This window comes from Schistocerca americana, chromosome 10 (genome assembly GCF_021461395.2).
Source record: "Schistocerca americana isolate TAMUIC-IGC-003095 chromosome 10, iqSchAmer2.1, whole genome shotgun sequence".
NCBI classification, from domain to species: domain Eukaryota; kingdom Metazoa; phylum Arthropoda; class Insecta; order Orthoptera; family Acrididae; genus Schistocerca; species Schistocerca americana.
Genome location: NC_060128.1, coordinates 159,504,669 through 159,527,246, shown reverse-complemented (window position 1 = coordinate 159,527,246; position 22,578 = coordinate 159,504,669). Strand labels below are relative to the sequence as shown.

Genomic DNA, 22,578 nt, shown 5'->3' with positions numbered 1-22,578 from the left:
AGTATTTACTATTGTTCAGTTTAAGCTGCTGTACTATACAATATTATATGTGAAGTTTCTAGACATCTGGATGGACAATGAACTGAGGTGGCATGGCGAAACATTAACCAAATAATCAATTCTGTCTGCTTTGCATATAAAATTTCCATCACGATGTCAATCTTCAGATGAGAATGCTAACATAGTTTCACTCATCAGTGTCATGTGGCTTAATCTTCTGTGGCAAGGTATAGTTTCACTCATCAGTGTCATGTGGCTTAATCTTCTGTGGCAAGGTAGCAAATGTCAAAAAGTTAACTAAAAAAGTGTGCAATAAGGATACTGCATAAAGCTGGTAACTGAACATCTTGCAGAAGTCTATCGAGAGGCCTAGGGACTCTTATACTTACATGAATCAGGATCAGAAGCTTACTGTCTCATATCATAAAAGTTAACTCAGTGATTTATTATACAGGAGACTTGTCAAACATAATACTGTACTAAAGTTTTAGGGTATTTTGGTGTTCTACAATCTAACTGTAATACATAATTTAATTTCAAATAATGGGAAGTATGGTTTGGAATATCAGAAATAGATTGCTACTCGCCATACAGATGGCATGATGAGAGTTGCTAACAGGCACAATGAAAATGCTGTTGCAAACAGAGCTTTCAGCAAAAGCTGTCTTCAGAAAATAAAAGAAAATGCACATACCCACACAGTCACCATCTTGTTGAAAGTAAAACCTGTCACTCCCATATAATTCATGAATGTTAGGTAAAATAGATGTATCTAACTTCTCTAGGTACACGTCACCAGTAACTGTGCCGTCAAACAACAACAGCCCAATCAAACCCCAATAAGATTGTCCACAATTCACATTCACTCCTCATAAAATCACAATTTTGTCCACAATGACATGCAGATTTCCAGCAGTGCAGAAAATGCATTTAGGTGGTTCACTGTATCACTGAGTTTAAATTCCACCTCATCAGACCACACAATCATCTCTGCAAACATTTCATTGTTGCACACCATGCCATAAACCACTTGCTGTGCTCAATTCTACAATCTGCATCATCCTCATTCATTACATGTTGCAATTTTTGTGTGTAGCACTTGTCTCAAATGCATACAATTGTTCCATATGTCGGAGGCTCTGTCTGAAACTCATTTTGCCATTGGCCTTGACCCTCATCAGTGTCTTCATACTTCATGTACCACTTCAAAACAGCCTTTCTGTCATCACGTTAATTTGGAGAACTGTATCACATAACAAAACATGATGATGACTATATTGTGACTACCAGGACAATAAATCATTAAACTACAAAAAATGAGACATTTCAAATAACTAATTTGAAGGTTATGGGCAATTAAGCAGTGAATACATTATTTTGGGCCACTATATATAAACAAAGTATGAGAATACCTCTCCTTCAATTTATCAAAATTTTTGGACTTGAGGATGTAAATTCTGGCTAACTGAAATGTTTCTTTTAAATAGATTTTCAGTTTTCCAGCTTACACACAGCTGATAGTGGCCTGTGAAAGTTAAGCTGAAGTTTTATTTGAAATATTACTTGTAAACAAGTAGGAATAATTAGCTTTTTTTCTTTCAATATACACATTTAAATTCATCTAGAAGTAGATGCCATGACTGTCACAGTGAATAGCTTAGCTAATAGCTGTGCTTTGTTGCTAGTATACTTTGCAGAAGTTATTGTATAATTCTGTTATTGTATAACCTCATCTACATACACATGATCACAGTTCACAAATAAGTGTTTGGCAGGGTTTTGTAGAACCACTTTCAGACTATTTCTTGACTATTCAACTCACAAATGGCACATAAGAAAAACGAATGCCTAAATCTTTCAATAAAAGCTCTGATTTCTCTTGCTTTTTATGGTGGTCATTTCTCCTTATGTGTGTGGGAGACAACAAAATACTTTCACATTCAGAGCAGAAAGCTGATGACTGCAATTTCATGAAAAGATATCGTCACAATGAAAAATGCCTTTGTTTTCATGATTGACAGCCTGAATTCATTGTATCATGACTCTCTACCCTATTTTGCAATGATGCCAAATGAGCTGCTCTTCTTTGGACTCTTTTGGTGTCCTTCATCATTTCTGGTCAGCATCCCATACCATGGCAGTAATATTGCAGAAGAGGATGGACAAGCTCAGTGCCGGCAGTTTCTTTAGAATATTTGGTGCACCTTCTCTGTATTCTGCCACTAAAATGCAGTCTTCAGTATGCCTTCCTCACAATACTTCCTGTGTGGCTCCGATGAAAATTGATCATAATTGTAATCCCTAGGTATTTAATTGAACTGACAACATTTAAATTTGTGTGATTTTTTGTGTAATTGAAATTTGACACTTTTTTAGCACTCCTGTGGAGCACCAAATATTTTATTATGTGAGATCAATTGCCGCTTTTCACACCATGCAGATATAGATATCTTGTCCAAATCATTTTACAGTTCATTTTGATCTCTTGATGACATTACGAGATAGGAAGCAACAGTAAGTATCCTGTAAAAAAAATCAAAGAGGATTGCTCAGATGGTCTCATAAATCATTGATATAGATGAAATGATCTTGAGGCATTATTGGCTGGGAGACACTGTCTGGGTTAGTTCAGCCACCTAGTTCAAGTATTTCTATTTGTTGCCACTTTGGTAACACATACACCCTGTACCCAAGCAGAGAAAATCTCCAACCCATCCAGGAATCGAATGTGGGGCCCAGGATCCGGAGGCAGTCATGCTAATCACCAGACCACAAGCTGTCAACTACTTATATAGGGTGATTCAGCTGCCCCTACTGCTCTTGTTTTATATGACATACAATGTTACAACTGATCTTCATAAACAACACATGAAATTTTCTACATCTACATCTATACCCTGCAAACTACCGTGAGGTGCATGGCAGGGGGTACATCCCATTGGACCAGTTATTAGACTATCTTCCTCTTCCATCCACATATGGAGCACAGGAAGAATGATGGTTTCAATGCTTCTGTACATGCAGTAATTGTTTGAATCTTGTCCTCACAATCACTATGTGAGTGATACCTAGGGAACTATAGCATATCTCTAGAGTAACCATTTAAAGCCGGTTCTTGAATTTTGTTAGTAGATTTTCTTGGGATAGTTTACTTCTGTCTTAAAATAGTCTGCTAGTTAGTTCCTTAAGTATCTCGGTGAGATTCTCCTATGGATTAAACAAACCTGTGATCATTTGTGCTGTCCTTCTCTGTATACATTCAATATTCCCTGTTAGTCCTATCTGGTGTGAGTCCCACATACTTCTGCAATATTCTATAACTGGTTTCAGGAGTGATTTGTAAGCAGTCTCTTTTGCAGACTGATTGCACTTCCCCAGTACTCTAGCAATAAACCATAGTCTGCCATCTGCTTTACCAGTGACTAAACATATGTGATCTTTCCATTTCATATCCCTACAAAGTGTTACACAAAGATATTTGTTGCCGGCCGAAGTGGCCGTGCGGTTCTAGGCGCTGCAGTCTGGAACCGCAAGACCGCTATGGTTGCAGGTTCGAATCCTGCCTCGGGCACGGATGTGTGTGATTTCCTTAGGTTAGATAGGTTTAACTAGTTCTAAGTTCTAGGGGACTAATGACCCCAGAAGTTGAGTCCCATAGTGCTCAGAGCCAAAGATATTTGTTTTGTTCGAGTTGGCCAATTCCAGCAGTGAGTCATTGATATTATAGAATACTACATTTTTTCATTTTGTGAAGTGCAAAATTTTACATTTCTGAACATTTAGAGTAAGCTGCCAAGCTCTGCATCATGTTGAAATCTTATCAAGATCTGACTGATTATTATGCAGCTTCTCTCAGACAGTACTTCATTATACATAGTACTTCATTTGCAAAAAGTCTGATTTTACTGTTAATATTGTCTACAAGGTCATTAATATACAACATGAACAGCAAGGGCCCCAACACACTTCCCTGGGACACATATGAAGTTACTTCTACATCTGATGATGACTCTACATTCAGGATAACATGCTATGTCCTCTCTACCAGAAAGTCCTCAATCCAGTCACAAAATTTCACTTCATACTCCGTATGAACATACTTTTGACATTAAGTTTAGGTGAGGTACTGATTCAAATGGTTTTCAGAAATCAGGAAATACAGCATCTACCAGACTGCTTTGTCCAAAGCTTTCAGTACAACATATGAGAAAGGTGCAAATTGGGTTTCACATGGTCGATGTTTGCGAAAAACATCCTTGTTGGCATTGAGGAGGTCATTCTGTTCAAGATATCTCATTGCATTTGAGCTCAGAATACGTTCTAAGATTCTACAATAAATTGATGTCAAGGATATTTGACGGTACTTTTGTGGATCACTTCTACTACCCTTCTTGTACACCGGTGCGACATATGCTAACTCAGCCACAAATTCAGTATAGAATCTCATAGGGATTTCATCTGGCCCTGGAGCTTTGTTCAGTTTTTCAACTTCAGCTGTTTCTCAACACAACTGACATTAATACTTATTTCATTCATGTTTTCAGTGGTACGAGGATTAAATTGGGGCAACTCTCCTGGGTTTTCCTTTGTAAGGGAACATTTGAAAATGGAGTTAAACATTTCAGCTTTTGCTTTGCTCCCCTCAATTTCAGATCCTGTCTCAATCGCTAGGGACCGAACACTAACTTTGGTGCTGCCAACAGTCTTTACATATGACCAGAATTTCTTTGGGTTCTGCAAAATATCACTTGACAGTACTCTGCTATTGCAGTCATTGAAGGCATCACACATTGCTCTCTTAACAGCCAAATGTGTTTCATTCAGCATCTCTCTTTCTGTAGCCCTATGCTTTGTTTTACATTTATTATGCAGTAATCTCTGTTTCTTTAGAAGTTTCATTAAAGTGACTGTATAGCGTGAAGGTTCCCTCCCATTATGAACCGCTCTACTGGATACATATCTATCCAGTGCACCTCCAACTATTCTTTTATACTTGAGCCAGAGTTTCTCTTCATGGAGAATGTAAAATCAAATAACTTTCAGCCATCTAATTTCCAAACTGTTATTTTATTTGGCTTTCAGTCTCAGTGATTTATTACTGCATCTTCAGGCCCCCTGACCAACATGTGGGAAGATTCCAACCTCAGTTCTGGTCAAAACAGGGGTCAGACTACAGATCTACAGATACTGCACTCACAACCCCCTGCCCTTGCAGGGGGTTCTGTGGGGACAACCACTATGATATACATCACTGACATCACTGAGTAAACTATCTGTGGCTTGACCAGAGACTTCAGTTCATTCTTAGTGTTTATGGTGAACAGTCATGTGTCTTTTACTTGTGTATATATTCGCCCAATAAAGTGTAAGTTTTCCATAGCATGTCATACCTCCTTTGTGTGGTAGCTGCATTGTATCTGACTTCCACAAATATAACTGTCAAAACAACTTTTTTCAACGCGCTGATTTTTCTGTTAATTTTACTGTGTTAGATAGTGATAGTAGTAGTAGTAGTAGTAGTAGATGGGAGTGGAGTTGGTGACTGTGGAAATGGTAGGTACAAATGCATGTGACCAATTGTTCTGTGACCAGCACTTTCGTGAGATATGACTGGGCTGTTTGTCAAATTGATTCTGCATAAATCAAAGTGGCTGGAACTTTCGCAAGGCACAACTCAGTTGTTTGTTGAATTGATTCTGCACAGATTCATGTGACCAGCCTTGACGTAGCTAGAACTTTTGTGAGGTATGACTGGACCATTTATTGAAGTTTCAGTGGGTTTTGTATGGGTGTTTAACCAGAGATATCACTGTAACTGATGTCGTAAACATCTAATGTGTCCTCACAGGACACCAATGATATGTCTGATAAAGTGGGGTTGAGGTGTTGGTGGTGAGGATGTTGGCATGTGGAGACTTTGATGTGATCAAAGTGATGGAATATGTTGAAAGGGTGGTGTGACTAATGTGATCTGCTAATTTATTTGCTGGTGAGAAGTTCATTGGATGCAGCCTTTGAGGTGGCCATTCAGGTGGACTGGAGGCTGTGCAGAGGCAGGGATGCCGAATACTGACCTGTTTCAGGTCGTGGCTGAAGCTAATGTAGACAGAGATGCTACGTTAGAGTCCAGCATTGTTGTTGTGAGCTCGGGTCGGCAAGGGATGCCCGAGTTGTCCTTGATGGATGGAGGCAAATTGTGCAATTGAATATGGTCAAAATGTAATGTGATTGTTCATTTGTGATACCAATCATTACAAATGACTTGTCAACAATTGTGGACCAGGCTTGAGGTTGACCCAGGTGAAACTGAGTGTATTCCATGTCTGACCCTGGTGTGGCATGAATGTTTGAAATACAAGCAGCTAGCGGCAACAAAGGTGGGTCAGATGAATTGATCCGTGACATGAAAGACACACTGTCTGTGGCAAATAAATGTGAATTTGAGCTATCAGAATATTGCAATTCAGTGGTTTTGTAGTATTTCTGCAGGGCTGGAACAGCAATAAAGTCCCACAGTAGATCATCTGTTGCTTTTCATTGTCCAGCAGTAATGTCATAAGTAAAAGCATGACACTGAAGCACTTCACTTGCACTATTAATCACTGTAGGCTGTCACAGAGATGGGTAAGAAGCATTGCACGGTCCAGAATGAAAAATGTCACAATAGCATGCAAATTTCAGCACACAATAGTTACACGTAGATCACATTTATCATAGTGTAGAAGCTGTTTTGACATCAAAATTAACTCATGAGTGGTCATCATGAATTTTTGGGGTCACCAGCATGGAAGTCAGGTACAGTGTGGGTATGATATTAATGAGGAATGACACAGTACAGTGAACTTACACTTTATTGGATGAATATATACACAGGTAAAAGTCACAAGACTGTTCATCATGTACGCTATGAATGAACTGAAGTCTCTGGTCAAGTCACAGTTACTGAACACCCAGCATGTCAGCAATGTATATCAAAGTGGATGTACCTGTATATTAAATATCTAGTTTTATCTCTGGTTGCTAGTTTGATATCTAAATGACCATAGTGCTATCTGTAATAGAACAGTAGTTATTAGTTTCTCTGTGTTATATATGTATTATATAACTAAAGATTTGTTTGGAGTGAGCATTGTTATTTTCCATGCAGTTAACAAGAATTACAAGAATTGACAATCCTCGATTAACTAATTGGATAATAATTCATAAAAGAGGAGTAGTCAACAAAAATATTTTTGCTTTTTTTAACTGAAATGGTTTCACAGTTGTTTAGAATTTCTCAATTAGAGCTTATTGAATACTTTAACATCAGAACAGTGACACCTTGTGATATATACATCACCACCATCAGCAACAGTGGTCTTTCCATTTAGTTTTACCAAAGATTTGGTTGTTTTATTTTAACTTCCTGCTGTATAGTCTGACATTCCACATAACTGAAAGCTCTCTTTTTTATGGTGCGGTTTATGGAAAACAATGTGTTAATAAATAGTACTGCTTGCATAGATCAACACACAGTGCTTTGGAAAGGACAGATTGCTACTCACTGCACAGAAGAGTTGCTGAGTCATAGACAGGCACAATGAAACAGACTGCTAAAATATTAAAACTTTTGGATAAAGTCGATCTGTGGTAGAGAAGACACACATACATTCACACAAGTGCAACTGACAACACACATAGCCACTGTCACAGGGCACTAGAGCCCAAGGATTACTGTCTGAAACAGCAGCAATCAGAAAATTCTCTGCCACAGTTTTGAGTACCTGTCATTGGGCTCTGAAATGGAGAATATTCTCCCACTATTCTCCCAGTCTACCCCACCATGGTTTTCCACTGCCTACCAAATCCAATCTGAATCATCGTCCTTACTCTACCCCTGCTCCTAGCCCCTTGCCTCATGGCTCTTATCCCTGTAATAGACCTAGATGCAAGACTTGTCTCAACATCCTTCTGCTGTCAGCCACTCCAGTCCTGCCATAGATGTATCCTGCCCCATCAAAGGCCACCTGTGAAAGCAGCCATGTGGTCTACCATCTAAGCTGCAACTACTGTCCTGCTTTCTATACGGGTGAGACACCAACCATCTGTCTGTGTGCAATAATGGCCACTAACAAATGGTGGCCGAGAGACAGCTAGCTCTCTCAGTTGCTACACGTGCCACCCAATGTGATGTGCTCCACTTCAATCACTGCTTCACAGTCAGTGCCATCTGGATTCTTCCTATCAACACAGCTGCTCTGAATTGTGGAGATGGGATCTCTCCCTGCAGCATATCCTTCATTCCCGTAACCACCTTCTCCCACCTACCCGTCTATTTCCACATTCCCATACCAGTACTACTGGTGTATATCCCACCAACCCACCGACAAGTCCTTTCTCCTTCTCTCCTCTTCCTCCCCTCCCCACCCCTCCTCCAACACAGCTTCCTGACACTCCACCTGACAGCCTTACCTCATCACCTAGTGCCCTCTCCTTACTCCTACCACCCACCTTTTACTGCTGCTCTGTCAGATGCAGTGACAGTCAGGCTCTAGCATCCTGAAACAGTGGCTGTGGCTGTGAGAGTCATGCTTGTGTGAATGTGTGTGTTTTCTAATACAGAAGGAGGAGTCTGTCAAAAATCTTTCATATTTCAGCAGTCTTTTTCATTGTGCCTGTCTACAACTCAGTGCCTCTCCTGCTTGGTGAGTAGCAATCTGTCTGTTCCATATCATTGTTATTCCTGTTGTTGTTTTGATTTCTATCTTGTGACACACTAAGATAAGCCGCAATCAGATCAAACATGTACAACATGTAAATAACCCTCAGTCGGGTACACCAACTAGCTTGACTGTGGTTTTCAGGCAATTTTCCACACTTGTTTAGGCAAATGCCAGGCTGGTCCCCCATTCTTGACCTCATAAAATGCAATATACAAACTGAATGGATACATACACAGAACAAAGTTCACATGATTTGCAGACAGGCAGTGCCCACAGTTTCCCTCCCTTAGGTCAGGTGGTGATTGTGGCAACAGAAAGGACAACTGGTATTGGTCCACAAAATTAAAAGAAAAAAAATTGTCAAACCATTAAAAATAGAGGACCCAATGCAACAGGATAAATGCAAGGTAAGGGAGAAATCCATACAAATTATGAAAAGACAACAGTCACCATGGGGGTAAGAACCTCCTACCTATCACAGTTCAGGAGATATGACATCATAAACAATGAGATGCATGAAAAATTGGTGCATCATGCATGATATTTGCATTTATTACCTTTGCTACTAACTCTATTTGGAACATATTTCACAAGCAGTGCTGACATATGCTGCTGAATGTACCTGCACAAATATATAATTGCATGACACACAGTTCAATAAATATGTCATAAACACTGAGATGAGTGAAAAATGCTGCATTATGCATGAAGTTTTAATAGATTTAGTCTTTACTACTAAGACACTCCTGCAGTTGAGTCACCTTACAGAAATCCCTTACACCTGGTACCACTTTTGATGACTGTCAACGGCATAGCAGAAATGATTGTAGGTGAAAACGATGGGTGATTATAGATTTATGAAAAGGTGTTGCTATAGAGACATTTACAAAATCAAATTTTAGACACACAAAGCAGTTATGCCCAGTATACAGAAACTGTTTAGGATCATCTCACACTAAGTCTACTGAATGATTTCAAAGATGTTTTCTGAATACATTTAAATGGAATTTTTTTTATATTATACTACAAACACAGTTCATTTTTTGTTTTTGTTTCTGATAGAAAATTGGCAAAATGAATATCCGGGCAATACCAGGTTTGTCAGCTAATGTGTCTGAATGAACAACTGAATGTTTCCTGACATGACATAAAATTTTACTGTCGTGCAGCTGGGCAGTTTATGTGAAAGTTATACTTAGTCTACAAGGTAAACAGCACTTACAACTCAGTTTTCAACTGCAATGCTCTGTGAATTCATGTATTCTGTCCAGACTGAAGCATATTTTGCCCAGGTTTCTTGTGCCGGTGCGGAGGCCTGTTCTGTGCCGTCCACCGCTACAGCGACAAGCACCAGTGCACATTCGACTACCGCGAGATGGGCGCCGAAGAGATACGCCGAAACAACCCCGTCGTCGTTGGAGAGAAGGTCAAGAAGATCTGAGCTGCCACACTGTCTTGGACCCTGGCTAGTTGAGAAATTATGTCACTCCTTTCAACTGCTGCAGATTGCAGCTCATAACAGCTTCAAAGAAAAAACTGACTGAGAAAAGCATATCACATTAACTTTCTGATAAGCATGCAACTGGCATTTTTCACAAAATCCTTAAAATTTTAGTTCAAATAAATTTTTGAAAGACTACCCATAATTTACTTATGTTTAATTATCACTGTGAATATTAATATACATTAGAAACAAAGATGATGTGACTTACCAAACGAAAGCGCTGGCATGTTGATAGACACACAAACAAACACAAAAATTCACACAAAATTCGAGCTTTCGCGACCCAAGGTCACTTCATCAGGAAAGAGGGAAGGAGAGGGAAAGACAAAAGGATGTGGGTTTTAAGGGAGAGGGTAAGGAGTCATTCCAATCCCGGGAGCGGAAAGACTTACCTTGGGGGGAAAAAGGGACAGGTATACACTCGCGCACACACACACACACACACACACACACACACACACACACACACACACACACACACACACACACACACATATACAGACACAAGCAGACATTTGGTTATGCAAATTGTTTCACAATTCCTATAACAGACTTCTATGAGTTGTAGAGGGTACTTATAAAGTTTTGGTAATGAACACATGTTCAGAAATGACCAATTTGGCTGTAAAATCAAATCACTTTGAGATCTCCCACTTAAGACAGTATGAAAATAGCAGTAAATGTAACTCCATCCTACGTCCAGAGTGCGGGGCTTTGGCTGGTCGATTTCCGATAATAAAATACCGAGAGATGTTATTTTGGTTTTATTTGTTAGGCAACCAGTTTCAGCACCGCACCATACCATCCTCAGGCCTGGTTTCTAACGGAGGGGTTACTCGATATATGCAGACCCGAAGATGGCACAATGCAGTGCCGAAACCAGTTGCCTATGTCTGCCTGTGTCCATACATGTGTGCGAGTGCACACCCGCCCCCCCCCCCCCCCCCCCCAAGGCAAGTCCCCCTGCTCCCGGGACTGGAACGACTCCCCACCCTCCCCCCTCTCTTGTTTTTAGATATATGTTTCCCACGTGGAATGTTTCCCTCTATTATATGAATATACATTAGGTTTTATTTGTTTTATTGATCCTTTTCATATTTTTTGTACACGGATAGGTACAATAAGAATGGACTAAATCAATTTGTCACGAGCATAACATAATGAGAATATGTTCCAGATGAAATTGTGGGTATAATGGGGGTGTAATAAAATAATTTTTACAACACATTAAGTAGATAAGGTTAAACAGTAACACATACCCAGTTACAACAATAAATAATCAACTCTCTCTCTCTCTCTCTCTCTCTCTCTCTCTCTCTCTCTCTCTTTATGCCAGTAAGTACTCATTCACACTATAGTACCGTTCATTTAAGAGAGATGTGTTAAGAGATACTATAAAATGATGTACACAAATACCTTGGAAAAATCACAAAAAATACCAACTGGCAATATTTTATCATTTAAGGCTTGTACTACTTGAATGAATGTATAATTAGCATTCTGCCAAGCACCTCTTCTGGAATTCAAACTGTGATGGCCAAATAAATTGTTTCCACTTAAGTGTGAAACTACTTTCGCGTACATAACTTTTTGAAATATTTTGGAAAAAGATGTTTAAATCTGTATTGCTAACTCTCTTATGAAGTGGTTTAACAGTTATATATTTTGGCATGTCTGGAAAAATCCCCTGTGCCTGTGATGCACTTCATATATCACTAAGGACATTATTTATTAAGTTGGAACAACGTCTCACAATTCTGTTTGAAATTCCTTCAATACCTCACCACCTTTGATATTTAGAATTTTTTAAATTTCAGTGAAGGATGTTTGTACCACTTCTAGTTGTTTAAATTTTTGTGAAATGACATTATATTCTCTTGCTTCTTCAAATGAACCATTTAATCTTGTTTTTGCTACTACATTTAGAAAGTGATTGTTAAAATCCTAGGTGTGTTCTGAGCGCACTGACAACCATCCACACCGCATTCCTGGAATTCGGTGACACTATCAACAAGGCTGAGATATACCAAAGCTTTTGAACATCCAAGAAAAAGAAATGTAAATAGTCCTACAGGTTCAAGTCAGGGAATGTGGGACACCATAGTATTGGAGAGCCACTTGAGCCACTACCGATGGGCTTTTTGTTGAAGATTTTTGGCATATATTTCCAAACAGCTACACAAAAGTGTGACAGTGCACCATCATCCATGTGCCATGCACACATAATTTCACCATAAAGATCATCATACAAACAGAGACTTAGACATTAACAGTGTTGTAACACTGGCATGGCCGCACTTGTGCATATGTCTTATCAGGCAGACCTGGTGGACCTGATTGCTTGTTTCATTTTCCTCTGCTTACCTATTTTGTTTGTACCTGTAACAGTCAAACAGACTGTATAATAAGAAGTGTGACTGCTGCCACCACCACAGTTGGGTGTCTTTGTGTCATTGTTTGTGTGAAATATCTGCTTATACCAGAGAAAGAGTAGTTACTTAAGGGGGGTAGGACATCAAACGGGCCGTCTTGGAGCAGGAGAGACACCACAGGACATTTTAATTTCCACTGTCTATGCTTTTACGAATAAATTGATAAAACTTTGTCAGCATGACTAGGAAGGATTCAGGATTCACAATCATAGCAGTGGAAGTTCAAAAACATAACAAAATAATTTTTTTTTTTTACATGTGAAAGTTCGTCACTTTTTCACTTCTATTGGCTGTGTTTGTTGTTATAGGTACACTTTTCTTTGTAAGTAAGAGAGATTCTTTGATGAATTTTCCACAGCATACAAACCATACTTACAGGTGTATGAAACTCCAGAAATTATTTAATTTATGAAAAAATGAATGTGCTGTTATATTTTAAACTTCATGTTTAGAAAAAACTCAAATTTTATAGTTAATTATCTCAATTTTTACCACAGTTTTTAATAGATTTGGAAAATTCTAGAGTTTCATACACCTGTAAGTATGGTTTGTATGCTGTGCAAAATTCATTGAAGAATCTCCCTTACTTATGAAGAAAAGTGTACCTATAGCAACAAATGCAGCCAATGGTAAGTGAAAAAAGGTACAAATGTCAAAAAAATAAATTATTTTCTTATATTTTTGAACTTCCACCATTATAAATGTAGATCCTGAATCCTTTCTAGTCATTCTGACAAAGTTTTATGAATTTATTTTTTAAAGTATAGACAGTGGAAATTAAAATGTGGTGTCTCTCCTGCTCCAACTCGTCCCGTTTGACATCCTACCCCCCTTAAATGTGATAAAAATACATTATATTTAAGTTTTGAGAATTAATCCCTGTGTTGGTTAACATAACATTTCTGTTTCATAACAGAAAGAAACATTGACAGACTGTGTGCTGGGAATAAAACTAACCTCAGAATGGAAGAATAGGATGTGTAGGGTTCTAGAAAGGCCAGCACTTTGGCTAACTTTGTTCTTAATCTATGTAAATAATCTACCAGTGACTTTTAAAGGTGGATCATGAACAGTAATGTTTGCTCATGACACAAACATACTAATGGATGGCAAGGCTTGACCACACAAAAAATACAATCTTGTCTTGCAAAGGATTCAGGGTAATATCCCACATCAGTTCTGTTTGGTATGGATTTCACACACTAGAGCAGTTTTCTACTCAGTGGCTGCACAGTTGTTTTGTAAGCAATCTTCTACTTTGCTTTACATATGGCAAGGGCATTATTGAACACACACCTGTTCTATAGGCCTTTTCCATTTCCTTCAGTCAAATGCACTGGTCATCCATTTGGTTCATCCTAGGGGTGTCCTCCCACATTTCCTCTTCCTCTCATTCTGGGACTTCCTCTTCCTCTCATTCTGGGACTTCCTCTTCCTCTCATAACATCTACTGTCCTACAAAATGCTATTCCAGACAGTCTATTCTGTCATTCTTGCCGTATGACCTGCCCAATTCAACCTTCTTTTCTTTAGCACTTAGACGATGTTATGATGTGTATACAGCTTTTGTAATTCTTCATTTTTTCTTATCCTCCATTCCATGTTATTTTCATCATGCACTGTTCCATAAATTTTTCTTAGTATTTTTTTCACATGCTGACAGTTTTATATCGTCTTACTTTTTAAATATTAAAGCCTCAGGTCCATATAATGCTATCAACATTGCAGTGAGTATCAAGTGACCTATTCTTTAAAATTTTGATACAGCTAAAAACTGTTTTCTTCACTGTTGCTAAATGGGCATCTATTTTATATCTGTTCTACTGTCATTTGTAAAACAACATCCCAAGTACTTGAAGTGGTTAACTATATTGAAAATGAATCCATCCACAGCCAAACGTGCATCACTTTGAATTTCTTACTTATGACCAGGTACACTGTATTTTCTTCATTAACACATAATCTTCTTTTCTCAGCAATTTTGTAAAATTTTGCATTGTTCTGATCAGTTCTGTTTTGGAACTACTTATTTATGCTACATCATCTGTGTGGGCAAGTCCACTAATATTCACCGCCTACATTTGGATCCCAAGAGGATTAGTTTTACTAAATTCTCTATTGATTTTCTCTAAGATGAAGTTACTTTGGCTGCTTGGTTGATTTGGGTAAAGGGGACCAAACACCAAGGTCATCAGTCCCATTGGATTAGGGAAGGGCAGGGAAGGAAGTGAGCCACGCCCTTTGAAAGGAGCCATCCCAGTATTTGCCTGAAGTGATTTAGGGAAATCGTGGAAAACCTAAATCAGGATGGCTAGATGTGAGTTTGAATCATCGTTCTTCCAAACGTGAGTCCAGTGTGCTAACCACCTAAATAAAATAGGTGAAATGACATCCCTTTTTCTCAGTCCAGTGTACACCTTAAAATTTTCAGCTTCATCTGTACACATTTTAGGTAATCTGTTTCGCTTTGATGGTACTTCAGATTCCATCATTATATTTAGGAGCATCTGTTAGTATATGCTATCACATACAATAGCATATACTGACAGGACATCTAAACTGAATTCCCACCCCTTCTCAGTTATTTGTCTTAAGGCGAAAAAATGATCTAATGTGGACATACTTCTGTGGGAACCACATTGGTAGTCCCCAGTTAGTTCTTTAATTACTTTTTGGGATCAATCTGTTTAATAGGGACACTGACAGGATTTTATAAGTGACATCCAGCAAAGCAAGACCCCCGTAGTTCTCACTCACAAGGGGGTTATTCTTCTTAAATATGGGGTATATAATTGTGGTTTCCCAGCCCTCAGGTATGATTTCTATCTTTCAAATTGTTTCTATTAAAGACATAACTTCTAATTCCAGCTGTGTCCCACCATCCTTTAAAAGCTTGGTATTATCTGGTCTTCACACATCACATTCCATCAGTCCCATCATGAAGGCGAGTCTTGTGACGTGTGGAATGTGTCAAATTATACTTTAACAGGAAGAAGAAGCCACTGCTGGCAACTTCTGTAAATAATACTAACAACAAATTATGACAAATATAAATCTTCTGAAACTGATAATTATGGTAATTATTTTCGGACTACTTTTGTTGGGAGAAAAACAGCTACCCTGAAAAAAAGCCACTACACCTCTGTATATACAACTCAGATGCTGTTATATAAACTTCAAACAAAGCATTTTAAGCTTATGTGACCAGTATTAGCTGTGTTGGCATCAGGGTATTACCCCAGAACTGCAGAGGACTCAGCTGTTCATAGGTCAGGAACGGTGCCATTTTCTCGCAGGGATGTGTGTTGTAGAGGTTGTGGTGACTGAAACAGAGATGGGATCAAAGGAGGTGAACTATCATTACCCCTTGATGACTGCTGGTGCACTGAGCCAGTGCAGCATGTGCTGGGAGTGACGGGTAGTGGCATCAAAAGCTGCCCCTGAATTGTGTCAGACACAGCTTGTCTCAGTTGTGGTCACCACATACCACACCTGGATAGACAGTGTTCAAACTGTAATATCCACCATTGCCAAAGCTGAAGGTGTATGCCCACACTGGGTGGAAGCTTTCACGAACCAGTGTACAGCAACAAGGGGCCGGGCCATCACAGCCAGTGCTCAAATGTGTGTCTCACTAGAGTGCTGGCCACCAGTAGCAGGTAGTCCACCCAGAGGGAGACCTGGCTGTGTGAAGGCACCAAGTGGTATGCATACAGTCTGCAGCTCAGGCAGTTGCCTGCTGCTGCCAGAAGTAGGTGACTGGATACCTCATGTGGTACTGCAGTGATCTCCACCTCAAACTCGACAACTGACAGAGCAGAGTTCGACATTATGCACACATCTACATTGTATTCCACAAACCACCTAATGGTGGCAAAGGGTATTTGTGGTACCACTTCCTGATCTCCCCATCACTGTTCCACTCAAGAATGACTGTATGTAAGCCTCTGTAATAGTTCTAATTTCTCAAATTTTCTCATCAGTCATTTCACAGGATGAATGTGGGAGGAAGTAGAATGTTGTCTGACTCTTCCTGGTAAGTTCTCTCTCAAAATCTCAATAGTAAACATCTCTGTGATGCACAACACACTTCTGATAGTGTCTGCCAATGGAGTTTGTTGAGCACATCTGTAATGATCTTGCACTGCACATACTGTGATGAAATGTGCAACTCTTTGTTGAGTCTATTTCTTCTATAATTTCTACCTGGTACAGGTCCCAAATTCATCAGCAATACTTTAGAATCAGTCGATCAAGTGCCTCGTATGTCATTTCCTCCGTGGATGAGTTACATTTCCTTAAGATTTTTCCTATGAATCTATCTGGCATCTGCTTTCCTGGTTATTGATTTTATGTGGTCATTCCACTTAAGGCCATTGCAGATATTTACTCCTACATATTTTACAGTAGATACTGTTTCCAGAAGTTTTTCATCAACAGTGTAGTTGTGCAATGTTGGATTTCTTTTCCTATGTATCTGCAGTGTCATATGAAATAAGTTTACTGTTACCAGTCAGTCCACAACACATTTCAAAGGTTTAAACCTCCATCATCAGTTGGATTTACATGTGTTAGTTTGACGTATGTGCGTGTGTTGTGTTATGATTTGGGGGTAACTCGTGGCACTGTCTCCAGTGGTCACAGGCTCCTTTCTCTATTGTAATACATCACATGTAAACATGATGTGTTATAGTTCAAAAACTCACTTAACTTTTTCATTAATAATAGCATATTTTGTAAAAGCTACATAGGTATGGTCTTGTACATATAGCATATTCCATAATTTCAAAAATTATGTTTCAAGCAAAGGAAAATCCAAGATGGAATTTAAAACATTATGAAAAGTATAGTTGCTACTCACCATATAGCAGAGACGCTGAGTTGCAGACAGGCACAACAAAAAGACTGTAAGACAATGAGCTTTTGACCAAGGCCTTCATCAAAAATAGACGAAGAGCACACACATATGCCCACAGATGCATGCAAATGCAACTGACAAATAAGTGGCCAGTACCTGGCTGCTGATATTTTGTGTAAACATTAAAATATGCGGTTTTGTTTAATTTCTTCACCTACATAAAAAGTGAAGTTGATGTAATCATTTAAAAATTCTGATAGAGATTTTGTTGGGTTCTGGAACTTTGTTCCGTTTCAGCTACTTTATCCATTAATCAACACCACTGACACTAATATCCATGTCACTCATCTTCATAGTGGTATCAGAACAAAACTAGAGCAGAACTATATTGTCTTCAAAGAAGGTACATTTGGAAATAGAATTCAGAACTTGTGCTTTTGTATTCCTACCCTCAGTTCCAGTTTCTGTGTATCCATGAGTGTCTGGTTGCTAACTCTTTTTCTGTGATAGTCACCACATGACAAGAGTGTCTTTGGATTTTGTGAGAGCTCTGTTGATAAGATTTTGCTATGGTAGTCATTGAACACTCCATACATTGCTCTTTTGACACCCAAACACATCTCATTAGATTTGCACCCTTTATGTTGTTAAGACACAAAGAAATTACTGACATTGGCTGTGAGTGGGCGTTCATTGAACTCAATGGGGAAAATTGAAGATCTGTGCCAAACGAAGATTCAAATCCAGGTCTCCTCTGTACTAGGCAGATGCGCTGACCATTGCACTGTCAGGTACAGTAGTCATCACAATTGCACACTTTCATAAACACCCCCCTCCCCCAAATCACACCCTCATTCTCAGATGCTCACTGATATTCATGTGTAATCATATCAAGATATTGTGATTTGTATGTAATTTCTGGAGTACCAAGGAAGGGTGACATGAAGATTACTGTTTGCAATGTATATAATTAATCTAGTAGAAAGCATCAGAAGCTCTTGGTGACTGTTCGCAGATGATGTGGTTGTCTGTAAGGAAGTAGCAATGCCAGAAGATAGTATCAATTTGTAGAATGACCTGCAGAGGATTAAAAAGTAGCGCAGGCTCTGGCAGTTGACTCTGAACATAAATAAATGTAACATATTGCACTCATTTTAGGTTAGCTTTTACTATAACTTTTAGTGATATCAAGTGAAACAACAAGTTTGCTGTTACCAGTCACTATTTATTTATATAAACAACACATTTTGGAGGTTTGAATCTCCATCATCACATGACTTTACATGTGTTGGTATGACGTGGGTGCTGTGTTACGGTTCTGGGCTAACTTGTCACACTGTCTCCAGTGGTCACAGGCACCTTTCTCTATTGTAACATAGCACACATTTTTGAACTATAAGTGTATTTTCTGTTTTGTGGATAATAAGACTTTATGGAAGTGTGTGTGTGTGTGTGTGTGTGTGTGTGTGTGTGTGTGTGTGTCTGTCTGTCTTTACTTTTCTGAAGAAGGCTTCAGGCAAAAGTTAAATGTATAACTGTCTTTTCGTTGTGCCTAGTTGCAACTCAACATGTCATCTTTATGGTCAGTACCAATCTACATTTTCCTTATGTTCAAGGAAGGAAGACCACCATTCACATCATGCGCAAAAACTAGAAGATTCCTCACACTGGGGAGGTATCGAGAATGGGGTTCCACAAGGTTCATTCTTGGGTCCCTTATTGTTCTTAATTTATATTAATGACTTGCCGCTCTGTATTTACAAAGATGCAAAGCTAGTTCTGGTTGCTGATGATACAAGTATAGTAATCATCACCAACAAACATGAAAGAGCTATGGAAATTTTAAGTAATGTCTTCCAGAAAATTATTAAGTTGTTATCTGCAAATGGACTCTCATTAAATTTTGATAAAACACAGTGTGTACAGTTCCATATAGTAAATGACATAACACCACTAATAAATATAGAGTTTGTATAGAAGTCTGTAGTGGAGCTAGAATATTCCAAATTTTTGGTTTGTGCATTGGTGAATGATTTAATTGGAAGAAACACATTCATGATCTGCCAAAACATTTGAGCTCGAGTATTTATGCTATTTGTGTTATTGGATTCTGGCAGTAAATATATATTAGCTCACTATGCGTATTTTCATTCATTTATTTCATATTCTGTGGTAATTTATTATTAAGGAAAAACGTATTTGTTGCATAACAGTGTGTAATTAGAATAATAGCTGGAGTTCGGCCAAGATCATCTTGCAAACATTTCTCTAAGGAACTAGGGATCTGTACTGTAGCTTCACAATATATGTATCTGCTTATGATTAATAACCCATCCCATTTCAAAACAATAGCAATGTGCATAGCTACAACACTAGCAGAAAGGCTTATCTCCAGTACTCTGGGTTAAATTTAACTTTTAAACAGAAAGCGCTGAATTATACTGTCACAAAAATCTGTGGTATCTTAAATAACATCAAAAGCCTGACAGATAGTAAACCAACATTTCAAAACAAATTAAAAGATTTTTCCGAATGACAACTCCTTCTACTCAATAGGTGAATTTCTAGACTTAAATTAGTAGTCTATGTCATGTAAAGAAGTCTTTTTTTTTTCACCTCACATATTTCACATCATTACTGAGTGTCATTTTCATGTTCTATGGAACAGGTATTAATGTAACCTAATCTAACATCCCATCTAATCTAACAACAAGGCCATTAAGGACGGTTAAGTTTAAGAACAGTACTTTTGTTTCAGAATTTGTAACAGTCATAACTGCAATATCATCTAATGATTACATATGAATTAATATTGAAAGAATCATATCAATTCCCACTGGAGCTGAAATAGTAGAAGTTTCAGTAAGTCCCTTGTACTCCTGATTTTGCTGTCAAGGATTGCTGCTCCATTGATGTAGACCTCAGTACATTCAAACATGTATTGCAGAAATAAAACAAAAGGAAACTGGTGTGGAGAGTTAGTTACAATGTGACAATGCTGAAGGTGTGAGAGAGGAATTATTCATTAAGATCCACTTTGATTTTTTGCATGCCTTATCTCTAAGTCTATGCTCTGAAAATCACTAGAAAGTGCATTGTACCATTTCCCACTTTGCATCACATATTTCAGTATTTCAGAAAATTACAGAAAACAGTCTCTGTGCTCTATGCATACAAGTAAGGACAGTATGGATGTGTAGGGAATAGTGGTTGAAGTAAGCAGAGCTTCATTGTCGCCAAATTAGTTTGTTTGGAATTCATATAAAATTTAATATTTTTATAAATAATAAAGTATTTTATAAATAATGAAGTATTTTATTTAATGACACTGAATAACATATAGTACAAATAATTAGCTGCCTTATTTATTGGAATGAACCCTGTGATACAATGTGTCAACTTATCTTTTGCAATGAATCTTGTCCCATGTGACACTGGTTACACTGTAGGATGCACTGGTCTGAAAGATCTGAAAATGTAGACCTCATATTCTCCATAGTAGTACTCAAATTTCATCAAAGAAGTCAATAACAACCAAGCCTTAGAAATAAATGAAAGTGCCCTAAACTGGACTCCGTCCCCTGAAGTGGACCACTGGCTCTTGACACTGCAGCCTCCTGAACTTTAGTGGAACCAAGTGTAAGCAGTTGTTTAGGCTTTTACCACTCTGAATAAGAATGCACAAGTAACCCATTCCACTTGTTACTCATCTGTTTGCCTTCATATGTCTTGACAGTGGAAAAAGTTTTTACAGTGTGCTACAGTTTTCGTTATTTCTCCTACATTTTGGCAGGTAAGCTATTCAACATATATGTTTTCTTGAATAGAAAAGTTTAAGAATTTATTTGGTTAACAAAATAAATTGAACCTCCTTCAATTGCTTAAACTGGACTCATTATTTTTCCATGTTTAAAGTCTGCCTTTATTAGTATACACTCTTATTCTCTTGAAACTCTGTTGTAGATATGAAGAGGACAATGAAGAAGGTTAATCAAAACCAGTAGAGTGCTTCTAAAGTGAATAAAGCTACTGACAATATTTGGAAAAAAGGTGGGTTGAAAGAAGCTCAGTAAACAGTTTAATGTTCTAAGAAGAACATTTGTGTGGCTGTTCAACATGAAGTACAGTACACTGGAGGAAGCACCAAAAACAAAATAGGTAGACATACAATTTTGGGCAAAGATCTTTAAGAACAGTTGCTTAATTATTGTGCTGCTATAGAAGTTTCCTTCTTCAGGCTTAGTAATAATGACTCAAGAAAAATGGTCATACAATTGGTAGAGAGAAATAATACTGGACACCCTTTCAAGGCCAGAACTGCTGGTGAAAACCAGGTTAGTCCATTCTTAAACATCACAAAACCAAGCTGTCAGAAAGAAAGGCTACAGGAACATCCTATAGCAGAGCTCTTGGGTTTGGCAAAGGAACCACAGAGAAGTGTATCTTCACCTACTACTACATTAGTATTCTACAATCCACTGTATGGTGCATGGTGGAGGGTACCCCACACCACTACTAATCATTTCCTTTCCTGTTCCACTCACAAATAGAACAAGGGAAGAACGACTGCATACAGGCCTCCGTATCAGCCTTAATTTCCGGTATCTTATCTTCATGGTCCTTGCACACAATGTATGTTGGAGGCAGCAGATTATTGGGCAGTCAGCTTCAAATGGCAGTTCTCTAAATTTTCTCAATAGTGTTCCTAAAAAAGGATGTTGCCTTCCTTCCAGGGAGTCCCATTTGAATTTCCAAAGCATCTCTGTAACACTTGCATGTTGTTCGAACCTACCAGTAACAAACCTAGCAGCCCGCCTCTGAACTGCTTCTATGTCTTCCTTTAGTCTGACCTGGTACAGGTCTCAAACACTCAAGTAGTACACAAGAACTGGTCACACTAGCATCTCATATGCAATCACCTTTGCAGATGAACCACACTTTCCTAGAATTCTCCCAACAAATCAAAGTTGACCATTCACTTTCCTACCACAATCCTCACACACCCATTCCATTTCACATCACTTCACAATATTACACCCAGATATTTAAATAACATGACTGTATCAAACAGAACATTACTGA

At 38.4% G+C, this 22,578-nt stretch overlaps 1 protein-coding gene across 1 annotated transcript in view; it reads left to right on the top strand.

The window, feature by feature from the left end:
* LOC124552323 (zinc finger A20 and AN1 domain-containing stress-associated protein 9-like) overlaps positions 1-10,143 on the top strand; it is a 134,557-nt gene extending 124,414 nt beyond the window's left edge. Inside the window, exon 4 of the mRNA XM_047126595.1 lies at positions 9,995-10,143. Within this exon, the coding sequence (XP_046982551.1) occupies positions 9,995-10,143 (149 nt within the window). The remainder of the gene's footprint in view (positions 1-9,994) is intronic.
* The last annotated feature ends 12,435 nt before the right edge of the window (positions 10,144-22,578 follow it).